Here is a 15,102-nt window from a genome sequence, read left to right as displayed (position 1 = left end):
TCTTTCACTCTTTTGTTGAGAGCCAGTATATTGCCCCATGATTGCTTGTGTCACCCTCCAGGCCTGAATAGGTTTAGGCGCCAGAGTCTGTGACCAGTGATATCAACTAATAGTTGTCTTAAATGACCAAAAGATAAATGGACACAAATCAGACATCAGAAATGGTAGCACCCATAAACCTGTAGAGCAGTGTTTCCCAAATGGAGTTTCATGGAGAAGTGAAAATAAGGATCCTGGGAGAAAATTCCATTACAATAACATTTTATTATTTTAAAATAATAATTAATATTTAAGCATTTATGAATTTTATTGAAAACAATTTTCCTTTGTGTTGATCTCATGATCTTGTTTAGCTTTTGTTTATTATTATCCTTACTTATTTGTGGTCTACTTTTTCAGCTCCATATATAAGACTGTTATTAGGGGTTCTGCAAAATTCTTTTGAGTTTCAAAGAGGTCAGTGGCCAAATAAAATTGGGAAACACTGCTGCAGAGGAACATTTTACCCTGCCTGGTTACTCACTTATGGATTTAAAAGTAGCCATTCTTCTACAAAGGAATTTCGCTTAATTTCACTAACCAGTTACAGCCAGAGTCTGCAGAACTCGGAATTAATCTAAAGATTTGACAGCCCTAAACCCTGGGCTTGAATAAAGACATTAACTAGTTGGTTCATTACAAAGCAAATTTATCCTGCCTTCAACATCCATTTTTCCACATCAAAAGTTATGTATGGGGGACAGCTAGCCCGCTTAATTAACTTCATTTACACTAGTCCTAAATTGACAGGTGGTTCTTCTGCTAATATTCCCTACATTTAATACCTCATTTATATCAAAAGCTAAGTATGGGACACTTCCAGCCTACTCAGCTTCATTAGCACCAGTACTGCAACTGACAGGCATTTTTCCTTTCTTTTTCTGTTATAATAAAGTGTGAGTTCTTGTTATCCACTCCACCTTTCAGCTCATCTGAAGTGGGTTTTGTCCATGAAACCTCATGATATTGTATATATTTTTATTAGTCTCTAAGTGCCACAGGACTACTTGTCATCTTGGTATCTGTCATTTCCACCACAATACATCTGATTAAATGGGTTTTACCTATGAAAACTCATGATTCTATATATTTTTGATAGTTCCTGAGATGCCACAATGAGTTCCTCATTGTTTTTATAGCCTTCTTAAATTAGCAGCTTTATTTATAGCAAATGGATCAAAGCATTAGAGGGGAAAAGTTTTAAAGCAGCAAACAGCATACATACCATATTTAGTCTTATCTGTTGTTATGCATCATTATAAGAAAAATTATGCAAAAATGAGGAGTCCTGTGGCACCTTAGAGAGTAACAGATTTATTAGGGCAGAAGTTTTCCTGGGGGAAAACCCACTTCATCAGATGCATTAGAGTGGAAGTTACAGAGGGAAGATGGACACCCACACACACCCTTGAAGAAAAATTGTTAACCTCTTAAATGTGATCCAACTCACTTTCTCCTTGAAAGTCAAGAAATCCCAGCTATCAGCATGCCCTGCTGTTCTTCATCTTCCCCTTTTCTTTCTATTTCTTAAGCACCTTGTTTAAGAATAGTAATAGAGAGGTAGCCGTGTTAGTCTGGTCTTGCTGAAACAAGAGACAGGACTATGCAGCACTTTAAAGACTAACAAGATGGTTTATTAGGTGATGAGCTTTCGTGGGCCAGACCCACTTCCTCAGATCAAATAGTGGAAGAAAATTGGCATAACCATATTGGTATATATGGTCATGCCAATTTTCTTCCACTATTTGATCTGAGGAAGTGGGTCTGGCCCACGAAAGCTCATCACCTAATAAACCATCTTGTTAGTCTTTAACGTACTGCATAGTCCTGTCTCTTGTTTAAGAAAGATCTCACTTGCCATGTAGGTGTGTAAGCCCAAGTACTATATTGCTCAGTAGTGTGTTTTCAAGGTCAAGTGTGTTTCCTGGTGCCTCAGACTGGGTTTTTTCCAGATTACCAGGACCTATCCAGTAGAATATATCTTTGATAATTGTGCCACTATTTGGCAGTTGGACTCATTCAAACTCAGTGACTATGTTAGAGGCCCTCCCACTGCCTCCCAATCAGATTAACAAGACTGGTGTCCTTTTGCTTTTCTCTTCTTCTCCACCCACCTCCAAACCCTTTCTAGCCCATTACATGTGGTCATTTAGATGCAGCCGGACACTGTTGTTTCAAATGCTGATGTGCTGAGCTTTTGTAAGCTCTGCTTAAGTAATTTTTTAAATACTTGCCCAACTGTATATCTTTCTAATGAAAGTTGTCTTTTAAATTAGTGAATGAAAAATAGCTGTTTTGATTGCTGAAATGTTTTATTAGCTTTTAAGCTAGGGCCCATCTCATTTGTCTCTAGGAGTTTCTATGAATCTTAATTCAGACATAGTTAAAATACCTAAAAATAAATTTTATTCCAGAATGTGACTTTTAAACTTTCATTTCTGCCTTCCTTTTCTTGGGTAGAAAGTTGTTTGTTTACATTAAAGGGTTTGTCTGCTACTTCTATTAGTTGTATTTGTTTTCCCAGCCAAAAAGTCATTAGGATTTTGAGGCAGTCTAATTCAGGAAAGGATGAATCTTGTGCTTCAAGGAAAAAATGCTTCTGTGCCCAGCATAATAACCTCTCTTGTCCCCTTACCTCAGGTGCAGAGATTCTGTTAATTTCTTCATGCCACATTTTTCCCTCTTACAAACAAATAACATGTCTCCTGGCCAAAATTTTGGCCAGATTTTGGTGTTTACAAACCTGGTAAACATCTCTGCGGAGAGAATATACAACTGAGCTATTTCCCACCATCTCAAGTCATTGTTGTGGCAAAGTCCAAAGGATATCTGGATTGATTTCTGGCTATGTCCTCAAAGTACAGTTTATGTTCATTACTGGCAATTTTATAACCACTTATGAAATATAAAGTAGAAGATCCATAGGATACCTGTCTAATTCTTTCACATCTTCCAAACACTGCATTGCAATCATCATCTTCTGGTCAAGAGATTCCTTTTAGAACAAGTTTATTCTGTACTTAATTAGATGAAGCGGTTGATATTGAGCAGGGTGTGGAGACAGAAGATCAATTGCTCATTCTCATCATCCTTATAGCGAGGTAACTTTTTAGTTTTCTCTTTACAGCAAGATAAAAAGTCAGTTCCACAGAATGGAATTTTACAAGGCTTCCATCTTCAGGTGTTAGCTAAAGTTCAAATTTAAGCTTAACTGTGTTTAGTTGTGCTATTTGCAGACTCCTGTTGTGAATTGTGGATGTGGGTGGCAAAATGAGGTTTTGACTATCTTTCATGTCCACAAATATGGATATATGAACTGTATGATTTTCCCCCCACCTATAACTTAGAAAAAAGATTGTTGGGAAGAAGTGTCACTCATAACCCTATGTGTAGAATAGTAATAGAAATGTAGCCGTGTTAGTCTGGTCTAGCTGAAACAAAAAACAGGACTATGTAGCACTTTAAAGACTAACAAGATGGTTTATTAGGTGATGAGCTTTCGTGGGCCAGACCCACTTCCTCAGATCAAACAGAGGAAGAAAATTGGCATGCCCATATATACCAAAGGATACAATCAAAAAAATGAACACACAAGAAAAGGACAAATCAAATTTCAGAACAGGGGGGGAATGATGGGGGAAGGTAAATGTCTGTGAGCTAATGATATTAGAGGTGATAATTGGAGAAGCTATCTTTCTTTGTAATGGGTAAGATAACCTTAAGATGATTCTTACCAACAACCACAGGACACACCACACTAATATCAACCCTGGAATTTTCCCTTGCAACAAACCCCATTGCCAGCTTTATCCACATATTTGCTCTGCTGATACCATTATTGGACCTAACCAATTCAGTTATAAGATCAAGAACACCTATTCCTGCTCATCCAGAAATGTAATTCATGCTAACATGTGCCGACAGTGTCCGTCTGTTATCTACATTGGACAAACATCTCAGAAACTTCGCCAAAGAATTAATATCTGTTTTGCATGCATTGGACAGGGTCACAAAGAAAAAACAGTTTCTATACTCTCAACTTTACGGTACTTATTATAGATCAAGTTGGTAGTACTGGCAGTTATTAAGGTTGCCAGACACTTGCCATATTAAAACCCTGTTTTCAGTTGTCTGATTCTGGCAGACTTTAATAACCAAGACTGAAATGTTCCATGTTGGCTGCCTGCCTCAGGATGATTTTTAAATTTCAGCCATTTCTGACAACAGCTGGGAAAAATAGTTTTTTCCCATGTTAGAAGTATGTTTTGCACCCTTTTCTTTAAAGTGTTCTAAGATCTCTCTGCCTTGGAGCAGGGATTTTGAAATTTGGCAGGATAGGTGGCTGTTTTGTCAGGAACTTTTTTAGCTGTTCCTCTGAAAGTCTGCCCCAATTTGTCCAAGTTACAATACTGAAAAATCACAATTCATGCATTCTCAGTAGAGACTTGCTCAAGCTTAACCGTTCATATGTCATCTTGGGATCAGCACTGCCGCACATGGAGCCTAGGGTCAGCTGGGGACTCCCCAGCTGATCCTGGGCTCCAGCATGGCATTTCCGCAAACCCAGGAGTCCCCAGCTGACCCCGAGTTCTGGGGGAATGCCGCATGGGAACCTGTGGTCAGCCAGGGAGTCCCCAGCTGATCCTGGGCTCCATGCGCAGCAGCATCGCACAGTAGATCACGGGAGCTGCACGTGGAGCCTGGAGTCATCTGGGGACTCCCCAGCTGACCTCGGGTTCTGGGGAAATGCCAGGCGTAGCCTGGGCCCCGAACTCCATGCTGCACTGCCACTTTGAAATGCACAAGAGCCCCCTCTGGTGACTCTTGTACATTTCAAAGCTGGCACCCGCATGCAGCCCAGAGTCAGTGGGACTTCCTGCCATCCCTGGGCTGCACGTGGATTTCCGTATTCCTCCTTTGAAATGTACAAGTGTGGAAGTGTCTATCGACTACTTGACTAGTTAATTAACTGCAATTTAACATCCTTAGCATGGATTTGTATCTGCATCTGTAACTGCAAAAATGAGCCACAGTGGTTCCCAACCTTTTCCAGATGGGGACCCATTTTGACAATTCAGGAAGACTTGGTGACCCAAGGCAATTCAAAAACGGGAGGAGGCAGAGCCACCTAGGAAGACATTTGGCGACCCTTTTGAAATGTAATGGCAACTCATATTTGGTTTGCGACCCATAGGTTGGGAAACCCTGGTCTAACAAGGTTTGCTGAACTTTTGACACTTTTGCTGAACTACAAAATAAGACTGTCTCATTCTGAAAGCCATCTCTTATGGTTAGCTTCCCCCCCACCCCCACCCAGTAAGGCTAGTTTAAGAATACATTTTTATTTAAGAAATTATTGAATATGATAGGCAATAGGGATGTGAACAGATAACTGGTTAACCAGTAAGCATCACCTTAACCAGGTGATGATTACTGGGTACAGGTTAACCAGTACCCAAGGAGCAGCCCACAGCCTGCCGCAGCCCCTGGGAGCAGGAGCTGGTCCCCCCCAGTTTCCCTTATCCCCCTTCTCCCTCCCTCCCCCACCCCTCACATGCCAGGGGCTGGGAGTGGGATCCTGTTTAATCGGTTAACTGGTTAAGCCTTAGGTTTAGCAGGTTAACTGATTAACTAACTGGGATTTTACATCCCTAAGAAGTGTGGAGACTCTTATGAGCACTTCAGCGCTTTTGTTGAAAACATACTGAATTCCTGCCTTTCAGAGGCAGGGCATAATGCTAATTTAAATATAGGCAGCTTTAGGTAGCATGAGGTTCACATTCCATGATTTAAAAATAATTAGATGTATTAAATACTACAGTATTACTTCATAGAATACTAGGACTGGAAGGGACCTCGAGAGGTCATAGAGTCCAGTCCCCTGCCCTCATTGCAGGACCAAATACTGTCTAGACCATCCCTGATAGACATTTATCTAACTTACTCTTAAATATCTCCAGAGATGGGGATTCCACAACCTCCCTGGGCAATTTATTCCAGTGTTTGACTTATCTGGTTATCTGATAAGGGTGCTAGTTATGCTGCTCAGCCTTTTTCTGACTCTACCTTTGCTGTTATAATTCTTAAAGATGTCTTCCAAAATCCTTAAATGATCATTATAACTGATTTTAGTCAGTTAATATACAAGAAAAATTATTAAACTGTTATCACTCAGTAACTAAAAATCATCAGGAATCATTATTTTATAGGGTTTTTAAAACTCTAATGAAACTGAACAAATGCAGGGTAGAAATAGCAGTGCTGGCCCACTTAATAGAAACTGTTCTTATTTTCCCGTTTTGAAGATAATTTGTTTATACTCTGCCTTTTAAGTGCAAGCTGACATACAATGGTTTAAGCAAGACAACATATTTGGATTTTAACATAATTCTGGTTTGAAAGCATCATAGCTGATGTCTAGTTACTGCAGAGTATTAGTGAGAATTTGAGGTCTCAAAAGAATACAAAATAAATTAATCTATTGACATGGACAGTTTGCATAGATTACATGCCTCCGTTAATAATGGGGCTCTATATTGCACTTTTGAGGTAGATGCAGTATATAACCTATATTTAAAATAACAAATGACAGCTGCTATTTCTTTCCCTCCTTTTCCAATCTGCCAACATGTCAAACTGCAATAAGAATCCTCCCCTGCAGTTGCGTATTTCTTTTCTTATGCCAGGCTTTTGATTAATACTCACATTCCATAGTGGTCAGACAAGATCCTTGCCATTTCTTAAACCCACAGGGAAGGCTGCAAGCTTTCTCCTAAATGAGGAATAAAACAAGAATTATTTGGGTGGACAAATAGTCTTTGATTTATAATGGACTTTCTATATCCCAAGAAGCTTCTCTTTCTGTGAGTAGAGCTTGTTTAACTTTTAGGTCGTATTTAACTTTTTTTCTTAAGGAAAATATTTATAATTGAAAAATGCTCAAAGGTGTGAGTGGATATAATAGACTCATCCAGTGGTGAAAGTAACTCAAAATTTCTTAGCGGTATGGTTGTATTGCAATCCAGGTCCTTGCCAGCTCTTTAAATAGCTCCCTTCTGTCTTTTGCCATGGTTCAGCCAGCTCTTGCCAGAGCTGCACACTAGTAAACTTATTTTTACCTCTGGACTGATCTCTCATTGACAAGGGTTGGAAAGTTATTAGGCACATTATACACAGATTTTTATATAATCTAGAGTTCATAAATATGAGCCAAGGAAAACAGTACAAGTTCCACTAAGAGCATATATATGATTGAAATACTTAATTGGATAACTTGAGATGTATAGACATTTCTTTTTAAAGTTCCTGCCCTGGGGAATATCTAATTCCTGTCCCATTCCTCCTTTACCTTCCCAGATAGTCTTTCTCCACAATCCTGCTGTTTCATGTTGTGTTTGTGTGTTTGACAGACAGTATGGAACTCTGATCTTTAACACACATGTACCATCAGTTCAAAATAACTGCCAAAGGAAGAAAGTGTGAGGGACAGATGGGATGCAAGATTTTGTGGGAAGTTAGGAGGCAACAGCAGAGGTGGCAAAAGTCAACTGTTGGTGGAGTGGTGTGGGAATGTAATGGTGTCCAGGATGTGGGCAGAGGTGGGTACATCTGTGGCCTGTAAAACTTTTTGGATTTGTAAAGAGAAAAGGAATATTTAGAGAGAATAAATGGAAGTGTGAGGAAAAGCACATAATAATTAAGGAGATTGATGAAATAAAGTAAACTTGAAAGAGCAAGATTACAGTGTTTAGGTGACTTCTTATATTTGTCTGGCTAGTGTCCCCCTGGCAGGATGCGAGTTAGATTGCAGAATGTAATTAGGCATGTAACAGCTAATAAGACAGGTATTTGTAAAACATTGCATGCTATAGTGCCTGAATTTTTCACCTTTTTTGTGAGAGTCCAAATGTTGTAGTTTGTTAGTTCACCTGTTATCTACATCCCTCATTTTACAAGGAGTTTGCCATTTAACAGTGCTCTTCAGTGAATATTCTTGCTAGCTGATTTGGATGGAAGAGTAAAGAACAAACTTGAGGTACCAATGTGAGGAATTGCAAATCAGAAACATGTTCTTTTGCATAGCTGTATCTATAGCTTTCTGATGAAACATTGATTATTCTAAGATACTTAATATTTCATACAGAAGGCCAAGTGTATATTGAAATAAGGTATTACTATAACCCACCTAAATGCCATCGTATCCCTTAGGAGGATGAGACGATGCCTCCGGCTGCTGCTGGACTCTGCAGTGCAGCTGTTGCAGAATGTCCCCGTTTTCCTAATGGTAGAGAGGTCACGAAGGTTAAAAAAAGGGATAAAATGGTAATCTCCTTACAATCAAGAAATATTTCATCTGTGCCAAAAAAAAGTGCCTCTTCCTCCAAGAATCTACCTTTGCTAATACTAGACACTTTTCAGGGTCTAAAGGTATAACAGAATGCCTCAGTTTCCAGAGAGGACAGTTACTCAAAACATCTTCATCCAGGTCTGTTGCCTGCATTTCAGGCATCATGTCACTTTATCTCCTTCCTCATTGGTCTGGTTAAACAAAATAGACAGTCAGTGCAGCTCTGCAAGACTTCAGAGGAACTTTAGAAAAGCCAGTCTCCTAACTTAACATGAGCCCTCATGCAAAGTCATTTTTCTGTTCTATCTGCCTCTAATGCTAGAATAACTCACCCAGCCTAGAAACATATTGTTACCTTGGTTCAAGACCTAGCTTTCCCACAAAGCCCGACAGCCCCTCTATCCACTCTGGTTCTTTGATGGATAAACACTCTCAGTAGCACTCAGTGCCAGATGCTTGCTATAGCCTCTACAAAACGGACTTCAACCCAGAATCCTCATCACAATGAAAAGAGGCATTTAGAGAGCAGAAACTACCATTTCAGAAGATGAGCAACAGGCATGTTTCTGTGCAACAAGAGTGTATGCATGCACATTTTTATGCCCAAGACCCTACTTACAGATTGGGCTTTGTTTGTTAGGCTAAGTCTATGCTAAGGGATAAGATCAAATTAAGATGCGCAACTCCAGCTACATTAATTGTGTAGCTTGAGTTGAAGTATCTTAAATCAAATTTTGGCACTGCGGGAGGTAGACGGGAGCACACTTCTCCCTTCAACTTCCCTTATTCCTCATAGAAGCAGGACTACTGGCGTGGACAAGAGGACCCTCTTGGTTCAGATTAGTGTGTTTTCACTAGACCTGCTAATTCGAACCCTGAAAGATCAACTTTGGCTGCTTCGATCTTTGTAGTGTAGACATGTCCTTAGGGAGTTACCAAAAGTTGTGAAATCAGAATACCCCAGAAGATGAAGAAATGCATTAGGTAGAGGATGACCAATGGGGACCATTCCCCATGCCTCAAGCTCAAAAGAGGGAAGGCCTTCTCCCACAAAAAATTTTCTAGTCTTAGTATGTGAATACATTTACTAGGGATTAGCACTGTGGCGATTGATCCACCATGAAAGACCCACTAAATTGACCACAGATCACTTTTCTGTAGACTCCAGTTCTCCACTGGAATGACACATGTAAAGTAAGTTGACAAGAAGATTTTGTTAGCCAGTGCTGTGTAGACACCGCAATAAGTCGACCTAAGCTTTGTTGACTCCAGATCTGTGATTTAATCTTATAATACCAGGCCTCAGTGTCGTTGGTAATTCATGTGGTTCTAATGCTATTCAGATCATCCTTAGTTTAATGAGTGTTCAATAGAATGTTGCATTTTCACCTTCTTCCAACTTCAGTTCTCAACTGCCTGCTAGAGAGTTACTCTGCAGGCTTGGTTCCACTTTCTTTTGTAACATAGACAATTAACTCTTTATAGTCACTCAAAATGAAAACATTAAAATTAGTTTTAAATATTGTATACTGAAATCTGACACTAGTAACAATCCTAAAACTCTTTCTGCTAAGAAAGCTAAATCATTTAAACAGTTTTCGGAAAGCAAATTTAGTAAAGTATAAAAATGTAATACTAAAAGTTATTAATCCTGATTAAAATGTATGTTCCAAGTAGAATCCACAGCCTAATAGGTAAAGCAATTTGTAAACTGAGGTTTCTTACTCTGATGCACTAAACTTACAGAATTTGGTATGGTAAGAGGACTTTTCTGTGTTTCTTCCTCTTCCCCCATCCTCAAACCTTTGAGTTCAGAATTACTCAGTCTCAGTACTCAAGAATGATTTGCTATGACAAGGTTTGATAATCAAACACCATTAATAACTTTGTGAGAGACTATTTTACAGTATGAAAAAGCAGCTTTGCTAAACTAATTTAGATGCTTTTTTTTCAATATTCATAAATAGTGAACCCTATTTCAAATACAATCTTTACATTATCAAAATATTTGCATTAAATTTTTTATTTTTGTATTATTGCATGCCATTTCCTAAGAGACATATAAGAGGGTTGAAATAGGGTTCTCTATTTATGAATTCTGAAAAAAGCATCCAAATTAGTTTAGTAAAGCTGCTTTTTTCATACTGTAAAATATTCTCTCTCAATGTTATTAATGGAGTTTGAGAAACCTTTCATAGCAAATCATTATTTTGCAGAAGTTAAAGAATGTAAAGAATTAATTGCTGCTGTCATTTGGAACTAATCTGCAAAGATTTTAATCAGCTTTTTTATTGCTCATAATTATATATATATATTTTTTTAATGATCTGCTCCTCAGTGTGAGGTTTATTGTTAGTGGACTAAACGAACAGTTTTGCTTGCATCATTGCTCATTCAGTCAAGGTTGAACTGCTGTCTTTCCTACAAATCTTAGAAGTTTAAAATGTGCATAACATAATAATAAGCTTAATCTAATTCTCACATTTTTTTCTCTGCCCAGAAGTGGAAGAGCTGTTAGCTTCTCTTAAGCATATCCAACATACTTTGGTAGACCCTCAGAGCCAAGAAGATATCGCACTCATTTTGCAGCTTGTCCAAAATACTGATTTTCAGAATGCATTTAAGATACACAATGCTGTCACAGTGCACATGAACAAAGCCAGCCCTCCATATCCTCTTATCTCCAATGCACAAGAGCTAGCACAAGAGGTATGTAAAGTCTACATCTCCATGATATGTTTTGTAACTTGTAATTAGGGGTGGGCAAAATATGGCCTATGGGCCAGATCTGGCCTGTTTAACAAACTTGTTGAGTCCATCATGACTCTCTGAGCCACTAAAAGTCCAGTGGTTCAGTGGGGTGCCCAAGCAAGCTCCCTGCTGTGGCACCACATCACTCCTGGAAGAGGCCAGCTGCTACTGGGATGTCTGTGCTCTCATGATGGAGGTTGAAGACCGCTCCAAATGCTGCCCCTACCTCATCACTGTCCTCACAGCTCCCAAAGGATTAAAACTGACCAATGGCAGCTGCGGGTAGCAGTGTTCACAGGCAACACGCAGCACATGGAGACACATTCTCCCATTCTTCCCAACAGGCACACAGAGACATGCCAGCAGCAGTTGGCCATTTTTGGGAGCAGCGTGGGGCCATGGGCGGGGAGGCGGGCTGACTGAGTGTCCCTCTGCAGCACTAACTGGGAGCCATCTGTGGTAAACACTTCCCAATCAGAGCCTGCACCTCACACCCCCTCGTGCACCCTACCCTTTGCCTCAGGTAAGAATCTGCCTGCATCCAACAAACTTCATCCCAGACTCGCAACTCCCTCCGTTAATATAATAGAAATGTGCAACCTGTGATAACTTTCGAAAATTCATGGAGTGGCTCCCCTACAAAAATTATTGCCCACCCCTGAATTAGCCTGTTTCGTTGGAAATATATTCAGCTTTATCTATGTATGTCAAGCTTCACTGAGCTCTCAATAATCAAATGTTGAAATAAAATGGATCTTAATATATGAATAGTCACTGATTACTGCATCCACTTTTTCCAGAATTAAGTATTACATCCAGGAATGAAGTATCTTTGGGATAATAACGCAGTTTTTTATAGTAAGAAATTTAACAGCAAAAAGTACTGTACTTAAGTGCAGAATATTACCACATTTAAGTGCAATGAAAAGAAGGGTGCTATAGTAATGGGAGAATTTTTCATAGCTTTTATTTTCCAGTATTGGTGGAAATGCTGTACAAAATAAGCAAGATTGAATTTATTGTGCTTTGAGAGACTAGAATATATTACATTCATTTGTTAGAAGTCCTTGCGTTAATAAAATAATTTTAAGGTCATTAAGGGGTCTTGTTAAGAAAAAATGATTTTTTCATAGTGGGATTTGTCTATCAGGACCAACAGACTGGAAAAATTTGTATTTAGCCAATAAGTGAAAACTGCAATTGAGTGCACCAAACTTCCAATTCAAATCACAGTAGAGTAAATGTACAGAAGAAATTTGAACAAATTTAGAGTAAATTTGAGAGCAGTGTATCTCAATGACCATTTTCACTGTCGTACCATTTAGGAGCAAGTGAGCATCTGATATTTCTTTTGGATTTTTAAAATGATTCTCAGATCGCACATGAACAGGAGTCTAATTTGAGAACTTTTCTAGTTTTAGAAATTATGTAATCATAGAATTGTAGGGAAGGGACTTTGGGATGACTTTTAATTCAGTTCTCTGCTAGCAGGATTTGTTAAAGGTCAAATAGACCCAGCAGACTGGAAAATTACAGATTTTCATTAGGTTTCTTTTTCTTTTTCCCCCTGTCAATAAAGGGTGCTTCTACACAACGCGTAAACTCGAAATAAGATATGCAATTTGCGCATCTTATTTAGAAAAAGATTCAAAATAGCTTATTTTGAAATTTGGCGCATCTACACAAAACCAAATTTTTAAATAATGTGCTATTTCGAGCCATCCCTTAACCCTCGTGAAACGAGGTTTACTAGGATGGCAAAATAGTGCGCCTGTTGTTTAAAAAAATATTTTGAAATAACTGGTGGCTTGTGTAGATGCGGGGTTTCTATTTTGGGATACCTCCATGTAATGTAGATGTACCCATAGTTAACTCCAACCTTTTTGTGTAAATCTTTCCCTCTTGGCTACAGATGAATGACTTGCATTTTTTTCCTTTTGCATTTTTTGAGAGTTTGAGGAAGAATATTGGAAATTGGGGGGGAGTTCACAAATAATTTAATACAATGTTTAAATTATTGTCTGTAGCTAGCTTTGGTGATTTTTTTTCTCTTCCTCAGCCTAACTTTGTTTGACTTAACTTTACATAATGGATGTTGGTTTATTCTCCCTCCTTTGGTATCTGTCTCTTCACAGCCTGATAACTAGGTGCAGGAAGCTTTGGCATTCAGTCTCTCCCTCTTTCTCTGTAAAAGGCTGGCTTGTTGAGGAAAGTTTAATATGCCTTATGCTTTATCCATAAGCACCACAATATAGGCCTCATCTTCCTGAGCTGTGAGAGAAGCAGTGCTAGAAGATGGTCTGAACACCATTTTAAAAAAGAAAGTGGAAAAGGTGCCTGAATTTGGGGACCTCTTCTAAGTATTAATTGTAGAACAATTAAGCAGGTGCATGGAAGCCAGTATTTTGTACACCTCAGTGATGAGATGGAGGGGCCTGTGGATTTATCTGTAGGCAGAAAATCAGCCTTCGTATTCTTCCCTTCAGGGAGTCCAGACTGGAGATATTCTTTATTCAGACTTTATTTAAGTTTCTGGGAAGAAAAACTCCTTTCAAAATATTGTTTTACTGTCCTGCAAGCCAAAACCTTCATCCACATCTTTAATGGGGGAGTCACAGTGCCCTCTTAATACAGGAAAATAACTGTCAAGTGTAGGCTCATCTGTTCTTCATAGAGCCATTCTCAGGTTTCCCTCCTTCCCTCTTTAAGTCCAACTGGAAAGCTTCAAGGACAAGAAGAAACTTGACAAAGCCAATCCCTAATTCTAATTCTTTCCCTCTGTCCTTTGACTGCTGGTATAGATCAGAAATCTTCTTTCAACCCTAAAGAACAAAATTATTTGAGCCTTCTGGGCTTAGTCATCACTAAGAAGGCCTACTTCACAGAATTCTGAAACACCAATGTGCTCATCTTGTTTTTTCCTCTCTGTCCTTGGAGCTCCAGAATATTGAAAATATTCTGTATGCCCTTCACCACTGTCTTGCCACAGATAAACAACACAGAGGGGATGTACAAGATATTTAGTGATTCAGAATGTATTAAGCAGTGATGAAAGTGACGGGGTACCCGTATCTGGAGCTGAAATAGCTGGATCAGAAATTTAAGATGTTTCCATATCTGACATAGCCTAGTTGTTTTAAATGACTCCTTTAGAAAGTATTGATAGCTGTCTTGTTAAAACATCCTCAGACTGACAGGAGGACTTCTTCACTTTCTGATAGTTTCTCTTTCACGATGGCTTGTCTTCCCTGGACTTCCATAAATATAATGGTAGAGACAAAGAGCAGACACCAGGAAGGAGAATTTGTTTGATTCTGTACCTCAGTGGTTCTCAAATTTTTTGGCCTGCAGCCCATCCTGCTCAACACAAACCTTTCCTTGGACTACCAGCCAACCACCCATGATGACAGAATGGGTTTGGGCGGGGGGGGGGGGAGAGAGAGAGATTGTGTGAGATCTGTGCAGGAAGTAGGATGCAGGCAGGCCCACTGATGGGGAAGGGGAAAAGCGGACTGTTGCACTGAGGCCCAGCCATTCAAAGGGTCCTGAAGCTCTTCTGAACTGCCGCGGGAGTGCCATTCTGCATTGCTTCAAGGACCAGGATGGGGAAGGGCAGTGCCGTGGTCTGAGCAGCACTAAGGACTGACTGCCTTCAGCCCTGCCTCTTACAGGGGTGCAGAGTTGTCCCCGCCCTTGCTCTGGGGCCTATGATGGCTGTTGGCCCCACTAGGTGCAGGAGTGGGCTGAAAGTGTGGAGGGGTGGGTCTAGAAGGGATGTAGGGTGCAGGAGAAGGCTGGAAAATGGGTGGGTCTGGGTGGAGGGAAGGGTGCAGGAGTGGACTGGGGCGGAGGGGAAATGGAAGTGCAAAGAGCTGCTTGCTCCCCTTGAGAACTGCATCAGCCAGCAAGGCTCAGTGCTCCCCCTATAGTGGGAAGCCAGTGCTTGCGCTCCAATCTCATGGGGG

The 15,102-nt window shown here is 39.8% G+C and overlaps 1 protein-coding gene across 3 annotated transcripts in view; it reads left to right on the top strand.

The window, feature by feature from the left end:
• PALS1 (protein associated with LIN7 1, MAGUK p55 family member) overlaps positions 1-15,102 on the top strand; it is a 102,334-nt gene that overhangs the window by 45,610 nt on the left and 41,622 nt on the right. For all 3 annotated transcript variants that reach the window (XM_075927394.2, XM_075927395.2, XM_075927396.2), the window contains one exon: positions 10,887-11,095. In XM_075927394.2, coding sequence (XP_075783509.1) covers positions 10,887-11,095 — 209 coding nt within the window. The remainder of the gene's footprint in view (positions 1-10,886; positions 11,096-15,102) is intronic.

The sequence above is a fragment of the Pelodiscus sinensis genome, chromosome 5, assembly GCF_052426305.1.
Source record: "Pelodiscus sinensis isolate ZL-2025 chromosome 5, ASM5242630v1, whole genome shotgun sequence".
NCBI classification, from domain to species: domain Eukaryota; kingdom Metazoa; phylum Chordata; order Testudines; family Trionychidae; genus Pelodiscus; species Pelodiscus sinensis.
The sequence above is the reverse complement of the archived record's forward strand: the minus strand, read 5'-3'. Positions and strand labels throughout refer to the sequence as shown.